Source organism: Neoarius graeffei, chromosome 13 (genome assembly GCF_027579695.1).
Source record: "Neoarius graeffei isolate fNeoGra1 chromosome 13, fNeoGra1.pri, whole genome shotgun sequence".
In the NCBI taxonomy this organism is placed as follows: Eukaryota; Metazoa; Chordata; class Actinopteri; order Siluriformes; family Ariidae; genus Neoarius; species Neoarius graeffei.
The window spans coordinates 63,835,216-63,860,221 of NC_083581.1; the positions used below are offsets into that span (position 1 = coordinate 63,835,216).

General features: G+C 44.4%; 1 protein-coding gene across 1 annotated transcript in view; it reads left to right on the top strand.

Annotated features, from left to right (window-relative positions):
* Positions 1–25,006, top strand: part of agrn (agrin) — a 584,915-nt gene that overhangs the window by 451,868 nt on the left and 108,041 nt on the right. Inside the window, exons 12-15 of the mRNA XM_060938311.1 lie at positions 45–150; positions 10,431–10,544; positions 19,368–19,532; positions 20,450–20,593. Of these exons, the coding sequence (XP_060794294.1) occupies positions 45–150; positions 10,431–10,544; positions 19,368–19,532; positions 20,450–20,593 (529 nt within the window). The remainder of the gene's footprint in view (positions 1–44; positions 151–10,430; positions 10,545–19,367; positions 19,533–20,449; positions 20,594–25,006) is intronic.

The window sequence follows — 25,006 nt, forward strand, 5'->3', positions numbered from 1 at the left end:
TGAATCAGATTATCAGGTTGCATCATCGTCTTTGTTCTTTGCAGGTCTGTGGGACAGATTGGAAAAACTACAGCAATGAGTGTGAGCTAAAGAAGGCTCGGTGTGAGCAGCAGATCGATCTGCTACTTAAAAGCCAAGGCCCATGTCCAAGTAAGTAACCTGTAAGTTTCTTCTCTTTTCTCTGCGTTTGGTTTCTCCGGAGATTAGAACAACAGCTACTCGGCAACTGGTGGTGAAATGGCAGGTTCTTGCCGTACCACTACAGTTGAATGCAAGCATTGTGCCTCTTTGAGGCTCAAGAGGCTTGTATGCTCCAGATCTGAACACACACGGGGAGAGAGAGAGAGAGAGAGAGATAAGAGCCGAGTGATTCCTTCAGGTCTTCAGAAGAGCAACATCCTACCGTATATACACCTCACACACATACACACACATACATTCTCACGCTTGTGCTCTGTATTCCTCACAATTTCTGTCGCTTTTTTCATTCCCCTCTTCCATACTGTATCTCTCCTTACTCTCGTCCCCCCTCCTTCTTCTTATCTTTGCTCACCTTAACTCTTCTGCTCCAAAGCCACTCAGGCCTTCCAGCCAGGCTGTCATGCTGTAGTGGCCATGAAAAATCAATTCTTTTTTGGAGAACTTTCCACTGGTGCAAAGGGCTTTCGGCTACCTCCTCCTCCTCCTCCTCCTCCTCCTCCCACTGGCCAAGCTCAGATCAATGGAAATCTCATTGGACTTCTGCAGTTGATATGCATGAAGTCACTTGACTTTACCCACATGCTGACCCCAAGATCTCTGACAGCACAAGAAGCCCTCGAGAGAACCTGGCCAATTTTGTTAATTGGAAATTAGTGCTCGGTGACCCCAAGACAGCCTCAGTCAAATCAGTCTTGCGGAGCTGCTCGGACATGTTGCTCCTACTGATTTAGAAATTCACTTGGATCGCTTGGATTTGATCTTGTGTCTTGGCATTATGGGTGATGAGATTCTGATATAAATTACTTGAAGATTAAAGCCTGCACACATTGAGCTCTGTTCATTCGTATCCATTAACGGGTATAATGGCATGATGAGTTAATAATGTTAAAAAAATGCATTGGAGTATTTGGCTTTTATTACATTCCAGCAATTCAGAGGCACTAAAAGTGATTGCTTAATCCTTGGAGTGTGCAATAACGCCATTGATAAATCTGTATAGAAGAAGTGCTTGGATTATGTGATTGTCCATTTGGTTACAAACAGCCAAACTGTTGACCAAAAAAAAAAAAAAACCTGCTCAAAAAGGTAACACACAAAATCTGCACTGTACAACTATTGTTGATTTGAAAACCTGAAACAAAAGTCAGGATATTTCTAATAATCGAACCTGGCACCACTTACAGTACTGTGAAAAAGTCTTAGGCATCCTTTTTTTTTCATATAAACTTTGTTATATATTTCTATTTTATGACTTCTACATTAGGCGGCACGGTGGTGTAGTGGTTAGCGCTGTCGCCTCACAGCAAGAAGGTCCTGGGTTCGAGCCCCGGGGCCGGCGAGGGCCTTTCTGTGTGGAGTTTGCATGTTCTCCCCGTGTCCGCGTGGATTTCCTCCGGGTGCTCCGGTTTCCCCCACAGTCCAAAGACATGCAGGTTAGGTTAACTGGTGACTCTAAATTGAGCGTAGGTGTGAATGTGAGTGTGAATGGTTGTCTGTGTCTATGTGTCAGCCCTGTGATGACCTGGCGACTTGTCCAGGGTGTACCCCGCCTTTCGCCCGTAGTCAGCTGGGATAGGCTCCAGCTTGCCTGCGACCCTGTAGAAGGATAAAGCGGCTACAGATAATGAGATGAGATGAGACTTCTACATTATCAAGTCAGTACAAAAACATTGTAGAGTTCCAAATGTTCGTTTCCAAGCATAAAATTAAATGTTACAGGGGAAAATGTTTGTATCTGAGCAGCATATTACATAAGAGACCATTTTTCAGATTAAAAAAGAAAACATAAAGAAAGCTACTGGGTTTTGGTGCAGAATTAAGAAGCGAGTGTGACAAAGTGTCCAGAAGAACTGTGGCTGGTTCTGTAAGATGCTCAGTAAAACCTACAGCTCATTTCCTTATAAAACTGCACTCATTGTACCCGAGACTACTTTTTTTTTTTTTAAAGCAAAGGGTCGTCTCACACCAAATATTGATTTTGTTTCATTTATTATGGCTTACTGCTGTTTATAGTATTTTTTTTTAATATTGAAATTTTTCTTTTCATTATTTTTAATCCATTTTTGGTCTACAGCATTTCTTTACATGTGCCTAGGACTTTTTCACAGTACTGTATGTTTAGAAAAAAAAACCTTCCTTACCTTTATTTGTGCTACATTTGTTAAGGTACTAGTACATTTTTCATTGAACATTTTATGTATATAACATGACACATTGGGCGGCACGGTGGTGTAGTGGTTAGCGCTGTCGCCTCACAGCAAGAAGGTCCGGGTTCGAGCCCCGTGGCCGGTGAGGGCCTTTCTGTGTGGAGTTTGCATGTTCTCCCCGTGTCCGCGTGGATTTCCTCCGGGTGCTCCGGTTTCCCCCACAGTCCAAAGACATGCAGGTTAGGCTAACTGGTGACTCTAAATTGACCGTAGGTGTGAATGTGAGTGTGAATGGTTGTCTGTGTCTGTGTGTCAGCCCTGTGATGACCTGGCGACTTGTCCAGGGTGTACCCCGCCTTTCGCCCGTAGTCAGCTGGGATAGGCTCCAGCTTGCCTGCGACCCTGTAGAAGGATAAAGCGGCTACAGATAATGAGATGAGATGAGCATGACACATTACACTAAACCAATCAGCAACAAATATTACTTCTAGTCCCACCCCCAGGGTACCATTATTAACTACTAGTTTCATACAGCAGAACTTGAGTAGTAGAATGGTGACCACAGTACTCTGGTGCCAGTTCTGATACTTTGCTCAGTAGAAAAAGTCCTTATATGAGCCACATAGTAGATCCTACCTGATCCTGTCATAGCAAGAAGGATTGCATTGGAGGCTCAGTGAATGTAGTAGGAAGTGAGAAAAAATATTAAAATCCCTCCAAAAATATAACGTTAGGAGAAGAAAGTATGAAATTAAAAGGTTCCATGTGATAATAGGGCCAGTGCAGCAGAGAAATGTTTAATGAAGTGTGGCTGAAGCCCATCTCTGGTGCTGGGAAAAGGCATGGCGACTCATCACCATTAGAACGGCGTAATTTATAACCCGGTGGCTGTTCAACCGAACTGCAAGCCGCAAACACACTGAAAAAGAAAGATCTGCTTCATCTCTCCACTGCCCAAACCTATTCGACTCAATGGCTTAGACAGAAACGGAAAGACAGAGAGAGTGGAACAAAAAAATGAACAAGAATGTGATGAAAAAGTAAGTTAGACCAAAAAAAAACCCGTCTGGTTTCCACTAAACTGTAGTCAGATCTTTCTACTTTAGTGCTTCCCTTTGATTTTTTTTTTTTCAGACAGCGTATTAGCTCTTTTGATTCTGTGTTCTTCACAGATACATGGTGCTATCACTAAATGGAGTCATCGCACATGCTGGAGTTTCACAAACTGGTGGATTTCTCTTTCTGACACCTCAAGTCAGTTACTATAGTTTTGCATCTGGTGTGAAACAAAAGGGAAAGTTTCAGAAACGTAGCTAAATCTAAAAATGATTTACATCACCAAACAAAGATGGCAGCCAAAAACTAACCTATAAACAAAATCAAGAATTATTATACATACAGGACACTTTTTCAATGGAATAAAAACGTGTTCTATTCCCTTCCAGCGGGTTTCATTCATTTGGTTTGATAGCACGCAATATTATTAGCATATCGCTTATTCTACGTGTATTACATCACTCTACCCAATGGAGAATGAGCGTTTAATATAGTTTATGATATTGCATGGTTGTCAAGGCAACATGAGGTCACGTGTCGGAGACGTAAAACTTCCGTGCTAGTAAGCGACTGTGACAATTTGTCAACAAACACGGCTGCCAAGTTTGCTTTGTTAAATACAGATTTTGAGAGAATTTAGAAAGAGAAAGATGCGTTGAACACCTGAAAGGAATGTGTATGTATAATAATAATAATAATAATGGCTTTTTTCATGGTATATCAGATATATTCTATTCAGCTAGCATGATATTGATCTCGTCTTCAACGCATTCAGTATCATGCTAGCTGAATGGAATATATCTGATATACCACTCAATGCCATCCAACATTATTTAAGTAGACCATATCTTTCTTTTTTTAATACAAATTCATGTATCAGGTTGTTGACTGAAAGAAACAGTCCACACAGACAAATTGACTTTCACTAGTAAGACCGCTACATTTGATTCCATGTGAAAAATGCTTCTTATCATACAGAAATGCGGTCATGTGAATGAATTTCGGAATATTGGCAAAGTTATTATTGTTTATCTGTCTACCAGAATATATTGGAGTTGAAATTAAATAGTGAATATGAGCTCAAATTTATTTTGAGCATTAATTTGAGGTTATTTACATCCTAATATGGGGAGTGGAATTACAGCACTTTTTATTTGTGGTCCCTGCCTTTTTTAAGGGATTGAAAGTAATTGAACATGCTCACACAATCATAAATTAAAATGATCATTTTTAGTACTTTATTGCAGCTCTTTTGCAGTCAATGACTGCATGAAGTCTGGAACCCACCAGGTTTCTTCCCTGGTGATGCTCTGTCAGGCCTTTACTGCTGCTGTCTTCAGTTCCTGCTCGTTCTTGGGGCATTTTGCCTTCATTTATGCCTTCAAAAAGTGCTCTGTTGGATTAAAATCAGCTGACTGACTTGGCTATTGCAGAACATTCCACTGCTTTGCCTTAAAAATTCTTGAGGATGCTACAGGTCATTGTCCATCTGCATTCTGAAGTGCTGTCCATTGAGCAGACAGTCAGGAACTTAGAACTCATATGCATTATTTATTTTCCACTCCCACTGCCAATTTCAAATATTGAGGTATTTCACCTGACGTCACAGGGTCACGTGACGCCCCGGTGTCCGCCATTTTGAAGGTCAAGCTAGCTAATGTCAACAACATAGTAGCTAGTATGTTACTGTAGCAATGTTTATGTTCAGTCATTTGGATGACTGTTAAAACCTTTCAGTCTCAAGTTTTTCCTTTACTGTATTTACTAGTTTACTGTAATTATGATCCGGCAGCTATTTACACCGGATCCAGTGTAAATAGCTGCCGGAGCGCGCTCTGGCTTGCTCCCCCTCAAATTAAGCAGCGCGCTCCGGCTTGCTCCCGGAGTGCTCCGGCCGAGGTTCCGGAGCGCGCTCCGGCTTGCTCCCCCTCAAATTAAGCAGCGCGCTCCGGCTTGCTCCCGGAGTGCTCCGGCCGAGGTTCCGGAGCGCGCTCCGGCTTGCTCCCCCTCAAATTAAGCAGCACGCTCCGGCCGAGGTTCCGGAGCACGCTCCGGCTTGCTCCCCCTCAAATTAAGCAGCGCGCTCCGGCTTGCTCCCGGAGTGCGCTGCTTAATTTGAGGGGGAGCAAGCCGGAGCGCGCTCCGGCAGCTATTTACACTGGATCCGGTGTAAATAGCTGCCGGATCATAATTACAGTAAACTAGTAAATACAGTAAAAGAAAAACTTGAGACTGAAAGGTTTTAACAGTCATCCAAATGACTGAATGTAAACATTGCTACAGTAACATACTAGCTACTATGTTGTTGACATTAGCTAGTGCTAACAGCTAGCTGCTAGTACACTGCTACAACACAGACACCGACCCTAATAATACAGTTCTTGGTCATTGCCTGGTAACAGCAAATTTATAACGGGCCATGTCTCAACAGACTAAGGAGTTATTTCAATGACATTTAATAACATTTTGTTTATCCTGAGGACCGAAAGTAAATGAAAATGTGAACAAACCTTAGCTGTAATAAGATGGCGACCACCGGCTCCAGGGACGACCCGCTGATGTAGGCATGTTACCCAGCCTGACACTAAATATTTGTAGGCATCCAAACTCTTATACGCTTTCAGATCAATACCTGTGTATGGCGATGGGTTTTTAACGACATAGGTATACAGATCATGTGGGCCGAAGTCAGGTAAAGACGAGGGCTTCGTGTACTTCCGTACGTCAGTGAACAATCCTGGTGGAAGCAGGTAAACGTCGTTCTCTAAGCCTGCTAACCTCAATTTTTGCAAATACCTCTCCCTCTGCTCGCCCTGTAAATGCCCTACGTCGCTGGATAGTGAAGGTGTTTTCTGCATCTCGCTCCTTTTTCTTTTATGTTTTTTGTTTGTTGCCTTCCTCGCATTCAAACTGATTCAAGCCGTGACGTCCAAAATGGCAGCCTAACGATGCATCACATGACTTGGTCACGTGGGTGAAAAACCTCAATACTCTGGTAGGCAGTCAAAATAACAATAACTTTGTAAACGTCTCAATTTTTATGGCTCTGACTGTACTGTATTCATGATGCCCTTCCAATGGACTGGAGTCTCATCCAGAGTATATTCCTTATTCTTTAAGTCCAGTATTCTCAGGATAGGTTCTAGAGCCATTGTGATCCTGACCAGGACAAAGGAGTTACTGCATTACTTTACCCTCTCTAAGGCCCCCAGTTCAAATCTGAGCTCGGGTTACTGTCAGTGAAGAGATTTGCATGGTCTTCCAATGTCCACGTAGGTTTCCTCCTGGTTCTCCGGTTTCCTCCCACTGTCCAAAATCATGACAATATGTACAGTGACAACTCTAAACTGCCTTTAGGTCTGTATGAGTGTATGGATGTGTGTGTATGGTCTCCTGCGATGGGCTGAACTGGAAGTACTCCCAAGATTTTTTCCATTGCTCCAGAGTCCAATCTTTATGTTCCCTTGCTATTTCCAATTTGTCGCACTAACGAGTGGTTGTCTTATGGCCACACAGCTGTTTAGTCCCAATCCTGTGAGTTTGTGTCATATTGTGCATGAGCAAATGATCTTACTTTCACTTTTAAACATAGCCATGGGTTCTTCTGTCAATTATTTATGATTCAAATTCACTGTGTTTAAGTGATTTCCGACCACATTTCTTTTGCAAAGGTTTTAATAATGCATTGGACAGTTCTTAACCCAAGTCCAGTCATTTCAACAATCTCCTTAGTTGTTTTCTTGGCTTGATGCAGGCCAATAATTTGACCCTTCTGAGATCCAGTAATATTTTTTTCCATGACCATGGGATGCATCTTCCAGCATGCTGGTTTAAGAAACGAGAAGCTACTCACTGCATCAGTTGGGTTAAAAAGATTGTTGCCAGCTGAAACACGTTTATCACCGCAGTAATTATGCAATCAAAGGCTCTTAAGTGTTTGCTTATTTAAATCCAAATGGCATTTTTTTTCTGGCAAGGCAATGTGTATTAAATATTTATTCTATCCACATTCACGGGGGGGCGGCACGGTGGTGTAGTGGTTAGCGCTGTCGCCTCACAGCAAGAAGGTCCTGGGTTCGAGCCCCGGGGCCGGCGAGGGCCCTTCTGTGTGGAGTTTGCATGTTCTCCCCGTGTCCGCGTGGGTTTCCTCCGGGTGCTCCGGTTTCCCCCACAGTCCAAAGACATGCAGGTTAGGTTAACTGGTGACTCTAAATTGACCGTAGGTGTGAATGTGAGTGTGAATGGTTGTCTGTGTCTATGTGTCAGCCCTGTGATGACCTGGCGACTTGTCCAGGGTGTACCCCGCCTTTCGCCCGTAGTCAGCTGGGATAGGCTCCAGCTTGCCTGCCTGATAAGAACATATCTTTTTTTATTTTTCAAGAATTATTATTATTATTATTATTATTATTATAGCATTTTTCACAAATTGCTCCTGTCATTCCGCTGGTTTGTTTACATTCTTCATCTTTAAGCATTAAAATTTGTTGAATTTTTTTAGACTGGTTCAAAAGCTCAAAGATGTTTGAAAATGACATCACTGAAATGTCCAAGGAAAAATTAAATAAATGTCTAAAGCTATTCTATACCTCAGCACAACAGCAAGACGTCACTTTCTACAAAAAACAACACTAAAGTCAATTCGTGCAGCCATCGATAGGTTTTTAAGAAGTCCACCTAAGCGGAAATGATTTTGTTGGATATTTTGTAGAAAGCTTTTATTTATCAAAATTGTAAAAATTGAAAATAAAAATGTTCTGTTTCTCAAAATCCAGTGAATGTGGATAGAATAAAACAGTTATTCCACTCAATCTCATCGTACATGGCTTATAGCCAACTCGGTGCTACGCGTCTGGTCAGCTATCAGCTCATGTACGACTCCATTTCGTGGAATAACTGTTTATTATATAACGGATAAGGGTGGCACAGTGGTGTAGTGGTTAGCACTGTGGCCTCACAGCAAGAAGGTCCGGGTTCGAGCCCCGTGGCCGATGAGGGCCTTTCTGTGCGGAGTTTGCATGTTCTCCCCGTGTCCGCGTGGGTTTCCTCCGGGTGCTCCGGTTTCCCCCACAGTCCAAAGACATGCAGGTTAGGTTAACTGGTGACTCTAAATTGACCATAGGTGTGAATGTGAGTGTGAATGTTTGTCTGTGTCTATGTGTCAGCCCTGCGATGACCTGGCGACTTGTCCAGGGTGTACCCCGCCTTTCGCCCGTAGTCAGCTGGGATAGGCTCCAGCTTGCCTGCGACCCTGTAGGACAGGATAAGCGGCTAGAGATAATGGATGGATATATAATGGATATATTTAGAAATTATCATACTTTTGCATGTAGTTTCTATTTAGGCACCAAAACACCGTTAGCCAGTTTTCCATTGCAGTATTACACAAAAAAGCAATTTAAAAAAAAAAAAGTAGACAAAACACAATTGCAAATGGTCTATGTTTCCACTAAGTGATGTTGTGTGATTAAAGTTGGAACTCCGAGACTTAATATTTGGTATGGGATTTTGATTGCATCCACTGCAATAGCCGTGATAATGTTTAACTGAATGCGAAAAATGTGTTTCCATTTCAATTTTGCAAAAATATTGCTTTGGCGAATCGTCTGAAAAACCACCTCGTGTGAGTGTCTAAACATTTTTGTAATATTTGAGTATTTTTTGGAAATTCACACATTTCCATTACTTTTTTTTTTAGTTTGCAATTTCGGGTGGCACGGTGGTGTAGTGGTTAGCGCTGTCGCCTCACAGTAAGAAGGCCCGGGTTCAAGCCCCGTGGCCAGCGAGGGCCTTTCTGTGCGGAGTTTGCATGTTCTCCCCGTGTCCGCGTGGGTTTCCTCCGGGTGCTCCGGTTTCCCCCACAGTCCAAAGACATGCAGGTTAGGTTAACTGGTGACTCTAAATTGACCGTAGGTGTGAATGTGAGTGTGAATGGTTGTCTGTGTCTATGTGTCAGCCCTGTGATGACCTGGCGACTTGTCCAGGGTGTACCCCGCCTTTCGCCCGTAGTCAGCTGGGATAGGCTCCAGCTTGCCAGCTTTATCCTGTAGAACAGGATAAAGCGGCTAGAGATAATGAGATGAGATGAGTTTGCAATTTCAAATTGCACAGTAAGCAGGTTAATGGAAACCCAGCTAGTGAGATTTAAAGTTAAGATTCCCTGTAATATAATCCTGACTGTGTGTATAATTGCCATATAGAGGAATTTGTAGCTCTTAACTTAAAAAAAAAAGTTATTATAATTAAAATAAAAAGATAAAAAGGCACTTTACCCTCGAGCAAGTCAGCAAGGAAACTCTGTGATGAGCTGAAATTATGATGAGTCGTGCAGCCTAATGTGAATAATTGACTATTAAAAAAAAAAACCCTGTGTAGAGTTTCTCAAAAGCATCGTAGCACAAAGGTCATCGTTAAATGGCAGAGCAAGCAGCACAATGAACGCGCTCTCTCTCTCTTAGTTAAGATGCTCTTTAGCGTTAAGAGGCTTTTGGGAAACCCATCCCTGATCAAGACCCTTCCGGCCAGATCCCTCATGTTCTCACAGACTGTAACTGCTTACATAACTGGACCATTTAAGCTTTTGGAAATCAAAAACCGTCGGGAACTATGTGTGTAGTTGCTCGAGTGTAAATCTTAGCTCAGTATTATTGTTTGTGTGTACACCACTATTTCAGTGAGGAATAAATGAGAAGAACAGGTCCCCAAGGATGTGTCAGATGTCAGTCACCATGCATTCACAGAGCTGCCTGTTGTTTGTTTCTGTACCCAATAATGGCATAATGTATTCCTTCCCCGTGATTTTGAATTGTAGTCAGGGGCTGTAAATAGAATTGTTATCCTGTGACCAGACGCAGACTCTCCCACTTCTTCTCCTCTAACAGTTCTTATTGTGTGGCTCTAAATTGCATTTCACTCCTGATCGCTTAGTCTAATTTGTCTTTTTAAAAAAATGCTCTGAATCATTCGTTTCCATTGCCTGTTTCCTCACCACTCCTTTTTTGTTTTTTGTGTTTTTTTTTCTTTCCCCAGCTACTCAGCTTTTCTCTGGTATGATCACCACAACACACTGCAGCGAGACCGTGTACGGATGCTGTAAAGACAACAAGACTGCTGCGCAGGGTGTCGAAATGGCAGGATGTCCCAGTATGTCTGGCAATATGCTACTTCCTTATGTGACCTTTCTTTCCTTAGCAGGCTCTTGGATTGAGAATATCTTGAATAGAGTTTGACTTTTTTTTAATAGTACTCCTGAGGAGACAAAAATAGCACCAAGTATAAGATTAAACCTAGTGTATTTCTAGACATTTTAATCAACAGTTAATCTTTACAGAATTAATAACATCATATTTTCTTTTCTGATAATAATACAGATACTGAAACCTTGAGCATCAGCCGATATCGATACCCATCTTAAAACTATGATGGAGTACTAGGGTCATTGTAGGTCAAGAAAAAGAAAAAAAATACAGAGGGGTAGTAGGGGTGTGGGTCAGGGAAGGATGATATTCTGAGAAAAATCTTAGAATTTCCAAGAAAAAAAATCTCAGAGATTAAAAAGTTACAAATTTATGAGAAAAAAAAACCCTCTCATGCTTCCTGGCTACAGTGCATTCTGAGAAATGGAGGAGAAAATCTCTTCACAGGTTATTCTTTTTTATTCTATCCATATTCACTGGATATGAGCAATCGCATGCTCTGATTGGCTACTCTACTACTAGGATATCAGCTCATATACCATGAGTAGAGAAAAACAAAATGGCGGAGCGTGTTGCTGAACCAAGCAAGGATGAAATAAAAACTCTACTCGAAAATAAAACTCAAAAAAATAAAAAAGCAACAAAATGTGCAATAAAACTATTTGATGGTAAGTGTAGCAATTCGGATGGGTAGGTGGAGCACAGAAGGACGGCAGGCCAGAACTGAGTTCACAAAACCCGTTTATTACAGCTTTTCAGCCTTAACTATACTTATACACACACACACACTCCAGTCGTCTGGTTGGGGAGCGAACCCTTTCTGCTCTCGCTCTCTTCCTTAAATAGGGCGCGGTCACTGGGGAAGACACACAAACATTAATCAACCTCAGGTGTAATGATTCTGCCACTTACCTTCCCTGACTCCGCCCTCCGGTCACAGACCGACGCTTGGCCATGCCCCCAATGCCACATACCCCCGCCGCCCGACTCAGGCTGGGCAGCCGTCCGGCCCGCAGCCGACTCCCCCCCCCCCCCCCCCCCCCCCCCTTGACGGGAGAGGAAGTCTGCCACGACCATCTGCGCCCCCGGCCTGTGGACCACCTTGAAGTTAAAGGGTTAGAGTGCCAGATACCAACGGGTGATTCGTGTGTTGGCATCCTTCATGCGGTGGAGCAACTGGAGGGGCGCGTGGTCCGAACAGAGGGTGAAAGGGTGCCCCAGCAGGTAGTAACGGAGGGCGAGGACCGCTCACTTGATGGCCAGGCACTCCTTCTCTATGGTGCTGTAGCGCCCCTCACGCACTGACAGCTTTCGACTAATATACAGCACTGGGCGATCCTCCACCTCCTGGGACAAAACAGCCCCCAGCCATCTGTCCGACACGTCCGTCTGCAAAATAAAAGGGAGAGAAAAGTCAGGGGAGTGTAACAGTGGCCCCCCACACAGTGCAGCCTTTACCTCAGAAAAAGCCCGCTGGCATTGTTCCGTCCACTGGACCAGATCTGGTGCCCCCTTTTTAGTGAGATCAGTCAGCGGGCTGGTGACGTCCGAATAATTAGGTATAAACCTACAATAAAAGCCAGCCAGCCCCAGGAACTGTCTCACCCCCTTTTTGGTCTTGGGCCTCAGGCAGGCCGCAATCGCTGCAGTCTTGTTAATTTGGGAACACACCTGCCCATTGCCCAAGTGGAAGCCCAGATACCGTACTTCCACCCACCCAATTGCACACTTCAGGTTGGTTGTGAGACCCACCCGCCTCAGCGACCTAAGGACGGCCCTCAGGTGTTGTAGGTGTCGCGGCCAGTCATTACTATAAATAATGATGTCGTCAAGGTACGCGGCAGCATAGGTGGTGTGGGGGCAGAGGACCCTATCCATCAGCCGCTGAAACGTAGCGGGTGCCCCAAACAGCCCAAAAGGAAGTGTGACGAACTGGTGTAAGCTGAACGGTGTGGAAAAGGCCATTTTTTCTCGGGATAATGGAGTCAAGGGGATCTGCCAATAACCCTTTGTTAAATCCAGTGTCGAGTAAAAGCGAGCTGTGCCTAGCTGATCGAGCAACTCATCAATACGAGGCATTGGGTACGCGTCGAATTTAGACACCGCATTGACTTTCCTATAGTCTACACAGAACCAGACCGACCCGTCGGCCTTCGGTACCAAGACCACCGGGCTGCTCCAGTCACTGTGGGATTCCTCGACGATGCCCATTTTGAGCATGGCCTCGAGTTCTTCCCGAACCACTTTTTTCTTGTGTTCGGGTAGCCTGTAAGGGCGGCTACGCAGTACCACCCCCGGGGGTGCCTCAGTGTGGTTTTCTATGAGGTTGGTGCAGCCGGGCAGGGGCGAGAATACGTCCGAAAACTCGGTCTGCAACTGGGCAACCTCCGCGAGTTGGGTCGGGGAGAGGTGGTCTCCACAGGGGACCGGAGAGGTACGCGATGCCAATGTTCCCTTTTGAACCTCTGGCCCCAGCTCCGCCTTCTCCAGAACCACCGACACCAACGCCATGGGGACCTCCTCGTTCCAGAGTTTGAGCAGATTGAGGTGGTAAACTTGTAACACCCCACCCCTGTCCGTTCGCCTCACCTCATAGTCAACGTCCCCGACTCGCCGTGTGACCTCAAAGGGTCCTTGCCACTTGGCAACTAATTTGGAGCTCGATGTGGGCAACAGTACAAGTACTTTATCTCCCGGTGCGAACTCCCTGAGGCGCGTACCCTTGTCATACAGGCGGGTTTGTCGTTCTTGGGCCTGCCTCAAATTCTCCTGGGTTAGGTGGGTGAGTGTGTGGAGTTTTGCGCGCAGGTCAATAACGTATTGGATTTCATTTTTACTTGGTGAAGGTCCCTCCTCCCAATTTTCCCGCAGCACATCTAGAATGCCGCGCAGCTTACGCCTGTACAACAATTCAAATGGAGAGAACCCCATGGAGGCTTGGGGGACCTCTCGCACTGAAAACAACAAGGGTTCTAGCCACTTATCCCAATTACCTGCGTCCTCACTTACGAATTTTTTAATTATGTTCTTGAGGGTGCGATTGAACCGTTCAACTAAACCGTCCATTTGTGGGTGCGGATCGGCTTAATACCCAACAACCTATACAGTTCCTTTAATGTACGTGACATAAACGCGGTGCCTTGGTCAGTCAGAATCTCTTTCGGGATTCCAACTCGGGAGATGACGCGGAAGAGCGCTTCCGCAATACTGCGTGCTGAGATATTGCGAAGAGGCACCGCTTCCAGGTATCGCGTTGCATAGTCCACCAGAACTAATATAAAGCGGTACCCTCGTGTTGACCGATCTAATGGCCCGACGAGATCCATCCCAATTCTTTCAAACGGGGTCTCAATTAACGGTAGAGGGCGCAAAGGCGCTTTTGGAATGGCCGCTGGATTTACTAACTGGCATTCGCGGCATGCCGTACACCACCTACGGACATCGCCGCGAATCCCTGGCCAATAGAACCGGGCCATTATTCGGGCTAGTGTTTTATCCTGCTCTAAGTGTCCAGCCATGGGATTAAAGTGAGCCGCCTGGAATAACAATTCCCGGCTCTTCACAATCAAAAGCTGCATGACTTGCTCTTTAGTTTGAGTGTCCTGCGTCACTCGGTGTAATCTATCCTTCATAATCGCGAAGTAGGGGAAGGACGGGGTGATGTTTGGCTGGAGCATTTGACCATCGATTACTCTCACTTGGTCAAATGCATGCCGCAGAGTCTCGTCTCGCGACTGCTCTAATGGAAAATCCACGAGGGATTCCCCAAGAGAGAGAGGAGGAGCCGGTGGCTCCTCACTTAGACGGCTCTGTGACAACTGCTCCCGCCAACGCGACACCGGGACCTCCCCTTATTAAACTACGGCAGGACCCACTCTTCACTAGGTGACTCATTAATTCCCCAAATCCCGGCCAATCCGTCCCCAAAATTATTGAGTGGGTAAGGCGAGGATTAACCGCCGCCTTCACTATAAATTTTTCCCCTCGAAAAAAAATGTGGACCGACACTAAAGGGTAGTTGTGAACATCCCCGTGCACACACAACACCTTCACCAATTGTGCTCCCCCCAATGCCTCGTCTTGCACCAGGTTTTGGTGGATTGAGGTCTGATTGCAACCTGAATCCACCAACGCCTGATGTGTATCCCCTTGGATACTCAACGCTATGCGATATGCTCCGGCCTGATCGAGGGCGGCTCCTGGTGCGTCGGGGATCCGAACCACCGCACCCACCTCCATCACCGAGCACTGCTGTTGGAGGTGGCCCGGCTCCCCGCAGTGCCAGCAAACCGGCCCAGGCTTCCTCTCTGCACTGGTGCTCTGGGGCTCACTCACCTGACGGGGGGGGGGGGGGGGGGGGGGGAGACAGACACAGACGGGAGAAATGGGAGGGCACCGCGGGTGCGGTGGGCCGGCTGGGGTGGGGCCGGCCCCCGCCTCCGCGGTGGGGGAACGGGGCGAGGACGAGACACAGGAGGAGAGGGGGAGAGAGAGAGAGAGAGAGAGAGAGGGGAGAAGAGGTTGTCTCCTGTCCTGCCGTCGGGACAGCCGCCAAATGGTCCTCCGCCAGCTCGATTGCCTGATCCAGCGACACCGGGCGGTGGCACTGGACCCACTCTGCAGCTCCGGCTGGTAGACGCGCGATGAACTGCTCCAGCGCCACCTGGTCGATGATCCCCTCGGTGTCGCGGTTGTCGGCCCTCAACCACCGCCCGCAGGCATCCCGGAGTTGCTGGCCAAACGCAAACGGCCGGCCGACTTCCTCCAAGCGCAAAGTGCGGAAGGAAATCAGTTCATCGCGCGTCTACCAGCCGGAGCTGCAGAGTGGGTCCAGTGCCACCGCCCGGCGTCGCTGGATCAGGCAATCGAGCTGGCGGAGGACCGTTGTTGCTCGGGGGTGTGCCCCACCCGCTGGAGGACGGCCCGGCGAAGGTCCGCGTAGGCCGGTCGGCGGGGAGCTGTAGCGCGGCCAGCTGCGCCTCTCCCGTTAGCAGGGGGAGGAGGCGCGCCGCGCGCTGTTCCATCGGCCACCCCAAGGTCTCTGGTACCTGCTCAAAGAGCGTGAGGAAGGCCTCGGGGTCGTCCTGCGGGCCCATCTTCGTCAGGGTGAAGGGGGACGGTCCCGCGGCGGTGGACCCTGCCGACATGAGGAGGTGCTGGAACGCCTGTCACTCTTCCTGCTGAGCCAGCACCAGGGCCTCGAACCGCTGTTCCTGTGCCTTCTGGAGGGCGACTAGTGCCTGGTGCTGGCTTTGCTGGGCCGTGGCGAGGGCGTGGACCAGCTCGGCGAATGGGGAGGACTCCATGGGGCTGTTCTGCTTCGGCGCTCCAAGTTCCCGGGTTTCGGCACCACTGTAGCAATTCGGATGGGTGGGTGGAGCACAGAAGGACGGCAGGCCAGAACTGAGTTCACAAAACCCGTTTATTACAGCTTTTCAGCCTTAACTATACTTATACACACACACTCCAGTCATCTGGTTGGGGAGCGAACCCTTTCTGCTCTCGCTCTCTTCCTTAAATAGGGTGCGGTCACTGGGGAAGACACACAAACACATTAATCAACCTCAGGTGTAGTGATTCTGCCACTTACGTTCCCTGACTCTGCCCTCTGGTCACAGACCGACGCTTGGCCACGCCCCCACTGCCACAGTAAGAATGTAGGTTTTTTAAATTTTTTTCAAGAATTATTATTATTATAGCATTTTTAACAAATTGCTACTGTCATTTCGCTGGTTTGTTAAGTGGAAATTATTTTGTCAGACGTTTTGTATAAAGTTTTTATTTATCAAATTTGCTAAAAATAAAAATGCTCTGTTTCTCAAAATCCAGTCAATGGGAATAGAATAAAACAGTTATTCCACTCAATCTCGTCATACATGACTTATAGTCGACTTGGTGCTACAGTGGTGCTTGAAAGTTTGTGAACCCTTGAGAAATTTCTATATTTCTGCATAAATACGACCTAAAACATCATCAGATTTTCACACAATTCCTAAAAGTAGATAAAGAGAATCCAGTTAAACAAAGGAGACAAAAATATTATACTTGGTCATTTATTTATTGAGGAAAATGATCCAATATTACATATCTGTGAGTGGCAAAAGTATGTGAACCTCTAGGATTAGCAGTTAATTTGAAGGTGAAATTAGAGTCAGGTGTTTTCAATCAATGAGATGACAATCAGTTGTGAGTGGGCACCCTGTTTTATTTAAAGAACAGGGATCTATCAAAGTCTGATCTTCACAACACATGTTTGTGGAAGTGTATCATGGCACGAACAAAGGAGATTTCTGAGGACCTCAGAAAAAGCGTTGTTGATGTTCATCAGGCTGGAAAAGGTTACAAAACCATCTCTAAAGAGTTTGGACTCCACCAATCCACAGTCAGACAGATTGTGTACAAATGGAGGAAATTCAAGACCATTGTTACCCTCCCCAGGAGTGGTCGACCAATAAAGATCACTCCAAGAGCAAGGCATGTAATAGTCGGTGAGGTCACAAAGGACCCCAGGGTAACTTCTAAGCAACTGAAGGCCTCTCTCACGTGTTAATCAGGAGATTAACATGTGAGAACACTGAACAACAATGGTGTGCATGGCAGGGTTGCAAGGAGAAAGCCACTGCTCTCCAAAAAGAACATTGCTGCTCATCTGCAGTTTGCTAAAGATCACGTGGACAAGCCAGAAGGCTATTGGAAAAATGTATTGTGGATGGATGAGACCAAAATAGAACTTTTTGGTTTAAATGAGAAGTGTTATGTTTGGAGAAAGGAAAACACTGCATTCCAGCATAAGAACCTTATCCCATCTGTGAAACATGGTGGTGGTAGTATCATGGTTTGGCCCATTTTGCTGCATCTGGGCCAGGACGGCTTGCCATCATTGATGGAACAATGAATTCTGAATTATACCACCAAATTCTAAAGGAAGATGTCAGGACATCTGTCCATGAACTGAATCTCAAGAGAAGGTGGGTCATGCAGCAAGACAACGACCCTAAGCACACAAGTCGTTCTACCAAAGAATAGTTAAAGAAGAATAAAGTGAATGTTTTGGAATGGCCAAGTCAAAGTCCTGACCTTAATCCAAAGGAAATGTTGTGGAAGGACCTGAAGCAAGCAGTTCATGTGAGGAAACCCACCAACATCCCAGAGTTGAAGCTGTTCTGTACGGAGGAATGGGCTAAAATTCCTCCAAGCTGGTGTGCAGGACTGATCAACAGTTACTGGAAATGTTTAGTTGTAGTTATTCCTGCACAAATTGGGTCACACCAGATACTGAAAGCAAAGGTTCACATACTTTTGCCACTCACAGATATGTAATATTGGATCATTTTCCTTAATAAATAAATGACCAAGTATAATATTTTTTGTCTCATTTGTTTAACTGGGTTCTCTTTATCTACTTTTAGGACTTGTGTGAAAATCTGATGATGTTTTAGGTCATATTTATGCAGAAATATAGAAAATTCTAAAGGGTTCACAAACTTTCAAGCACCACTGTACGTGCCTCATCGGCTATCAGCTCATGTACGACTCGATTTTGTGGAATAACTGTTAATTATTGTGCAATCAAGGAAGAAAGACTGCATTTCCTATAACTCTCAGAACAGCCATTTCAAAGTAATAGAGATTTTGGTAGATGTGTAGAATCTACGTTCTGAATGCAACAGGAAACTGCTCAATAATTATACATTTCTAAACAGTTAGATAAATAAGGGCACAGATAAACCTGCTGCATTTAGGACGCACAACAATCAATCGTATCCTTCTATATGGAAAAAATACATAGCTACAGGAAAAACAGACAGCACAAAACCAGCTTCTTATATTCACTTAAATCTTTTCACTTATGTAGTAAATATAAAATTAAGTATCAAGTATAAATATTTTAAAAAAACCTATCCTAAGAAAAAATACAACAATGTCCCTTTTTTAAAAAAAACAATTCCAGTCTTTTCTGTTTGTTAGAGGATCGGATTGGATTTTTTTTTGTTGTTGTTCTTTTAGAAGTCAGCACTGAAAGGTCTGGCATTTATAATATTGTGGACTTTCTAATAATGTTGAAGTAAGACACACACAAGCTGATATACAGTACTAGTCAAAAGTTTGTGCACCCCTACTCATTTATTGGCTTTTCTGTATTTTGATTATTTTCTACATTGTAGAACAATACTGAAGACATCAGAGCTATCAAATAACATATTGAATTATGTGGTAAACAAAAAAAGTGTTTAAAAAAGCAAAATGGTTCATATTTTAGATTCTTCAAAGTTGCCACTGTTTACCTTGATGACGCTTTATACGCTATTAGCATTATCTTAACCAGCTTCATGACGTAGTCACCCGGAATGCGTTTTAGTTAACAGGAGAGCCTCGTCAAAAGTTAATTAGTGCAATTTCTTGCCTTCTTAATGCGTTTGAGATCAAACAGTAAATATAATAAAAAATACAGTAAATAGCCCTATTCCACAACTGTACTAATCCATATTATGCCAAGAACCACTCAGCTAAGTAAAGAGAAATTACATCCATCCATATTAATTAATAAAAATAAAGAAAAAATATTGAATTAGAAGGTGTGTCCAAACTTTTGACTGGTCCTGTATATATTTATGTATCTCTTTGATTGTGATTCGTGATTATTCAGAAGGAACTGCTGCACCTACGTTTTTATTTTGTTTTATTCGTTTGTTTTGTTCATTTATTGTTTGTCTCATGCTGACAGAGTGCGTTGTGCAACCCAGTAATGACAGTGTGTATTTTTGTGCAGGTAAGTGTCACTGTAACCAGTACGGCTCGTACGGAGGAACGTGTGACCCCAGCACAGGCCAGTGCTCCTGCAGGCCCGGAGTCGGAGGCCTCAAGTGTGACCGCTGTGAGCCCGGCTTCTGGAACTTCCGCGGCATCGTGACCGAGAAGGCGAGCGGCTGTACACGTAAGCCAGCTCTACTTTCTTCTTCCTCCACTCTGACTTAGTGTCACTCTCAATTTCTTTTGACTGATTTAGATTTCTATTCAGCAGTCGAGCTTCCTCGTGCCTGTTCACACTTGTTTGTCCCTGTGTGGATTGATATTGACTGCGTAACGTTCTGCTTAAATCGCTTTAGCTCTGTCACTGTGCAAATCCAGACGCCCGAGCATATCTCTTCAGCCTTGACAGTGATTTTTATTGACTGAAGCATTTGAGATGTGCAGGCTAGCAGGAAGTCAGTGCTTATGCACGGTTGACCTGTGAAGTCTGTCTTTAGAGCAGCGAGGATATTAGTGCATCAGTCCAGCTCAGTAGAGGTGGAAAACAAGCATCGATTTGTGCAGCGTGAGGAGGTTTGTATTGCCGCACAGGTGGTGTGTGTGTGTGTGTTTGTTTGTTTTGCTCCTCACATTCTTGCCCTAGAGGTATATGACCATCCAGTGAACCTGCATTCCCTTCAATCTGCTTCTGGTGCAGTCCAGAGGTCACGGAGCAGAACTAGCTTTTGGGTGTGTGTGTGTGTGTGTGTGTGTGTGTGTGTAGTGCAATTTAATTGAGTGGCACAGGAAATCTAATAAAAACTGCTCAGCCTGTTTAACTCCTCCCCCCCATACCCTGTCTCTTTCTTTTTCTGCCTGTCTGTTTCTTGTTTCCCTTTCTCGTTCTCTCATTCTCTGCCTGTCTCTCACTCTGTCTATCTCCGTCTTGCTCTGTTCCTCTAATTTCTTGCATTCTGTTTCTCTCTCCCTCTATCATTCTCTCTTTTTGTCTGTCTAATTCTTGCTGTGATTTTCTCTTTGTATCTCTGTCCTTGGCCCTCTCTGTCTGTCTGTCTGTCTGTCTCTCTCTCTCTCTCTCCCTCTCCCTCTCTCTCTCTCCAGCGTGTAACTGTGATGCAGTGGGCTCAGTGAGGGATGACTGTGAGCAGATGACAGGCCTCTGCTCCTGTAAGACTGGAGTGAAGGGCATGAAATGTGACGTTTGCCCCGACGGCAGCAAGATGGCTGCCAATGGCTGTGACAAAGGTGAAATAAACCTCTCCCCATGCCAGCTGCTGCTGCACACACTGTCAACAGAGGCAATTGTACTCACACTTGCGCGCGCGCGCGCGCGCGCGCACACACACACACACACACACACGCTGCAACAGAAAAGTTCTGGGATTCTTTCTCTTTGTGGGATTTTAATAAGATTAAATGTCACTTGTCTTGCTGTACCACTGAACACACTCACCCCATTGCTGTTATTAATTGCAGAAAATCACTCATTTAATTTCTAAACATTACTACATAGGTATCGCATTACCTTCTCTGAGTTTCACCTCACGTTTAACAAGGTGTCTGTCAAATTAGAAATCAGATACGAGAGAGGAAATTAGTTGCACCCTAACGTGCGCCCACCACATCAGCTCGTTTCTGTGTGTAATTAGAGTCCCACTGTCAGATATTGACAGGACCGAAGAAGTCGAGTGCTTAATGAAGCCAGTGCTGTGAGTTGGGATGCAGCCAGATGAAAGCACTTGTGTGAAAGCAGAGAGGAGGGGAGAGGAGAGGAAAAAAGAGGAGAGGAGGGGAGAAGAGAGGGAAGAGAAGAAGAAGAAGAGAGTCGAGGAGGGGAGGGGAGAAGAGAAGAGAGGAAGGGAGAAAAGAGGAGGGGAGAGGTGAAGAGAGGAGGGGGGAGTAGAGAAGAGAGGAGGGGGAGGAGAAGAGAGGAGGGCAGAAGAGAGGAGGGGAGTGGAGAGGAGGGGAGAAAAGGGGAGAGGAGAAAAGAGGAGGGGGGAGGAGAAGAGAGGAGGGGAGGGGAGAAAAGAGGAGGGGGAGGAGAAGAGAGGAGAGGAAGGGAGAAAAGAGGTGAGGAGGGGAGAAGAGAAGAGAGCTCCTGCATAACCTCCTGCTGCAGTTTGGAGCTTTGATGCCAGAGTAAAGTTCACGTCCCTATAATGTACACAGACAAACCTGCTAGTGTGAGGTGAAATGATTAGTTTGCTGTTTTGTGCTTTAGCTCAAACAGCTTCATTCATGAGAAAACACTGCAGTCCTGCATTTATTCAGCGCTGAGGATAATAAGCTGCAAAGAGCAGAGACAGAGGGCATTAACAGCAGGGTGGAGTGATGCAGTTGCAATAATGGATTCAGCAGAAATCAGACTTCACATCCGCAGGGTTTTTTCAGGACCTCAGGCTGTTACCATCGAATGGTTGAGTGTAAAAGCTGGATGTTATTTAATTAATTAATTTATTCATTTTTAAGTTGGGGGGGGACTTCTACATAAAGTGCCAGTACTACAGAGTGCACAGTATATGGGGCGAAAAAAATACTGAAATGCACATGACTAGAACGCTGACCTATAAAGGCTGAATAATAAATAATAATCACTAAAAAATACAAAAAAAAGCTAAAACACAATACACATCTGGATGCATTGCCAACAATCCAATACATTAAAGATACATATGAAGCAACTACTAATGTTATATAATACGATTCACCCTTATTGCAATGCAGTGTAATTCAACACGATTCGATTCAATACACAGACACACCCCCAACTCACGCGAGACTTGGCGAGAATTGGTCAGTGATAGCGGTCGTGTCCCTGACTCTTGCACTCGTTGTACATCGCTCTGGATAAGAGCGGCTGCTAAATACCATGAACTGTAAAGAAGATGAGATGGTGCTTGAGAAACAGTTTAGAGAGGAGGAATCAGTCTAAATATAAAATTATTGGTCACATTTCTAAACAATAGTCATTGGGCCTCTACTCATAATTATATATTAATACATTGGATTTTACTGATGCAAAGATGTTATGAAATTATGCATCTCAATTTCATCCCAAACTGTATTTTATACTTTTTAAATCACTGCAGTTGCATCATGAACTTTTAAATCAGTGCACTGATGTGAATCTTTATATATATATATATATATATATATATATATATATATATATATATATATATATATAAACACACACACATACTGAACCTTTTATATACATATAAGGGCGCTTTACAGTTACAAAAACAAACAGGAGGAATATATATGCAATATGCATATTATTATTAATCTTAGCATGAACATTAACGTGAACATTAACATTAATGTTCATGCTAATATCCATGGTAATGTTAATGTTCACGTTAATGTTCATGCTAATATTCATGTTAATGTGAATATTAACATTAACATGAATATTAACACTGACATGAATATTAGCATGAACATTAACATTAACATGAATATTGGCATGAACATTAATGTGAACATTAACATGAACATGATTATTAACATTAACATGAATATTCACAAGAACATTAATGTGAACATTAACATGAATATTAATGTAAACATTAACATTAATATGAACAGTAATGTGAACACTAATAGTCAAGTGAACCTAAACATTAACGTGAACCTTAACGTGAACATTAGCATTAACACGAACCTTAACGTGAACATTTTCATTAAAGGAACAGTCCACCGTACTTCCATAATGAAATATGCTCTTATCTGAATTGAGACAAGCTGCTCCGTACCTCTCCGAGCTTTGCGCGACCTCCCAGTCAGTCAGACGCAGTCAGACGCGCTGTCACTCTTGTTAGCAATGTAGCTAGGCTCAGCATGGCTAATGGTATTTTTTGGGGCTGTAGTTAGATGCGACCAAACTCTTCCACGTTTTTCCTGTTTACATAGGTTTATATGACCAGTGATATGAAACAAGTTCAGTTACACAAATTGAAACGTAGCGATTTTCTATGCTATGGAAAGTCCGCACTATAATGACAGGCGTACTAACACCTTCTGCGCGCTTCAGCAGCGCATTGATACGGAGCTCAGATATCAATGCGCTGTCGAAGCGCGCAGAAGGTGTCATTATAGTGCGGACTTTCCATAGCATAGAAAATCGCTACGTTTCAATTTGTGTAACTGAACTTGTTTCATATCACTGGTCATATAAACCTATGTAAACAGGAAAAACGCGGAAGAGTTTGGTCGCATCTAACTACAGCCCCAAAAAATACCGTTGGCCATACTGAGCCTAGCTACATTGCTAACAGGAGTGACAGCGCGTCTGACTGACTGGGAGGTCGCGCAAAGCTCGGAGAGGTACGGAGCAGCTCGTCTCAATTCAGATAAGAGCATATTTCATTATGGAAGTATGGTGGACTGTTCCTTTAACACGAGCCTTAACGTGAACATTTTCATTAACACGAGCCTTAACGTGAACATTTTCATTAAAGGAACAGTCCACCGTACTTCCATAATGAAATATGCTCTTATCTGAATTGAGACGAGCTGCTCCGTACCTCTCCGAGCTTTGCGCGACCTCCCAGTCAGTCAGACGCAGTCAGACGCGCTGTCACTCTTGTTAGCAATGTAGCTAGGCTCAGTATGGCCAACGGTATTTTTTGGGGCTGTAGTTAGATGCGACCAAACTCTTCCACGTTTTTCCTGTTTACATAGGTTTATATGACCAGGGATATGAAACAAGTTCAGTTGCACAAATTGAAACATAGCGATTTTCTATGCTATGGAAAGTCCGCACTATAATGACAGGCGTACTAACACCTTCTGCGCGCTTCGGCAGCACATTGATACGGAGCTCAGATATCAACTTGTTGCATGGACAGGTCTGTGGTACAGACGGTGTGACCTACGCTGATTATTGCCAGTTGAAGACTATTGCCTGTCGACAAGATAAGGACATTACTGTGAAGCACTTAGGCCAGTGCACAGGTGGGACTGCTCTATAGGTTACTCAGCCAGCTCATTTTATAGACATCTACACACACACACACACACAAAAGTTAATCAAAAGAATTTTAATTTTAAACCAATTCACCATTTTGACAACACGTGTCTAGTCAGTGGGAAAACATTGGGAGTGACGTCATCGGAGTGAAATATCAGGAAATGTGTCACTCAGATCCGCGATGTATTTCATATGAAAAATGCGAATTTTTCAACACAAAAAGATAAACTACATATCTTCAAGCCAACATGTGATTTTCTGTTTATTATATCGACACATTCACAAACAAAAAGTCCCCAAATTTATCAAAACAATCCATTGATTTCCTCATGAGTGACGTGTTATTTACCAGCTGGGAGGTCCGTATCGTGAAATACCGTGACCAAGGTCTTGAAAGTACTGACCGAAGCCCTCTGGGCCGAGGTCAGTATTCAAGGCTGAGGTCACGGTATTTCCACTTAAGCTGGTAAATAATATATTTATTTTTTCTTTACCAAATTCTAACAGAAAACGAGAGCGCCCGAAAGGGAAAACCGAACCAAGCCGCCAGTTTGAATCATCATTCATGACTTTAATGCAAATTGCTTTCTCCTCGGTACGCAAGTGCATTTCCCTGGCAGGAAAAAAACTACATTTTGCCACCTATGTAGTCCCCTATTTATACAAAATTGAGTCATTCAGGA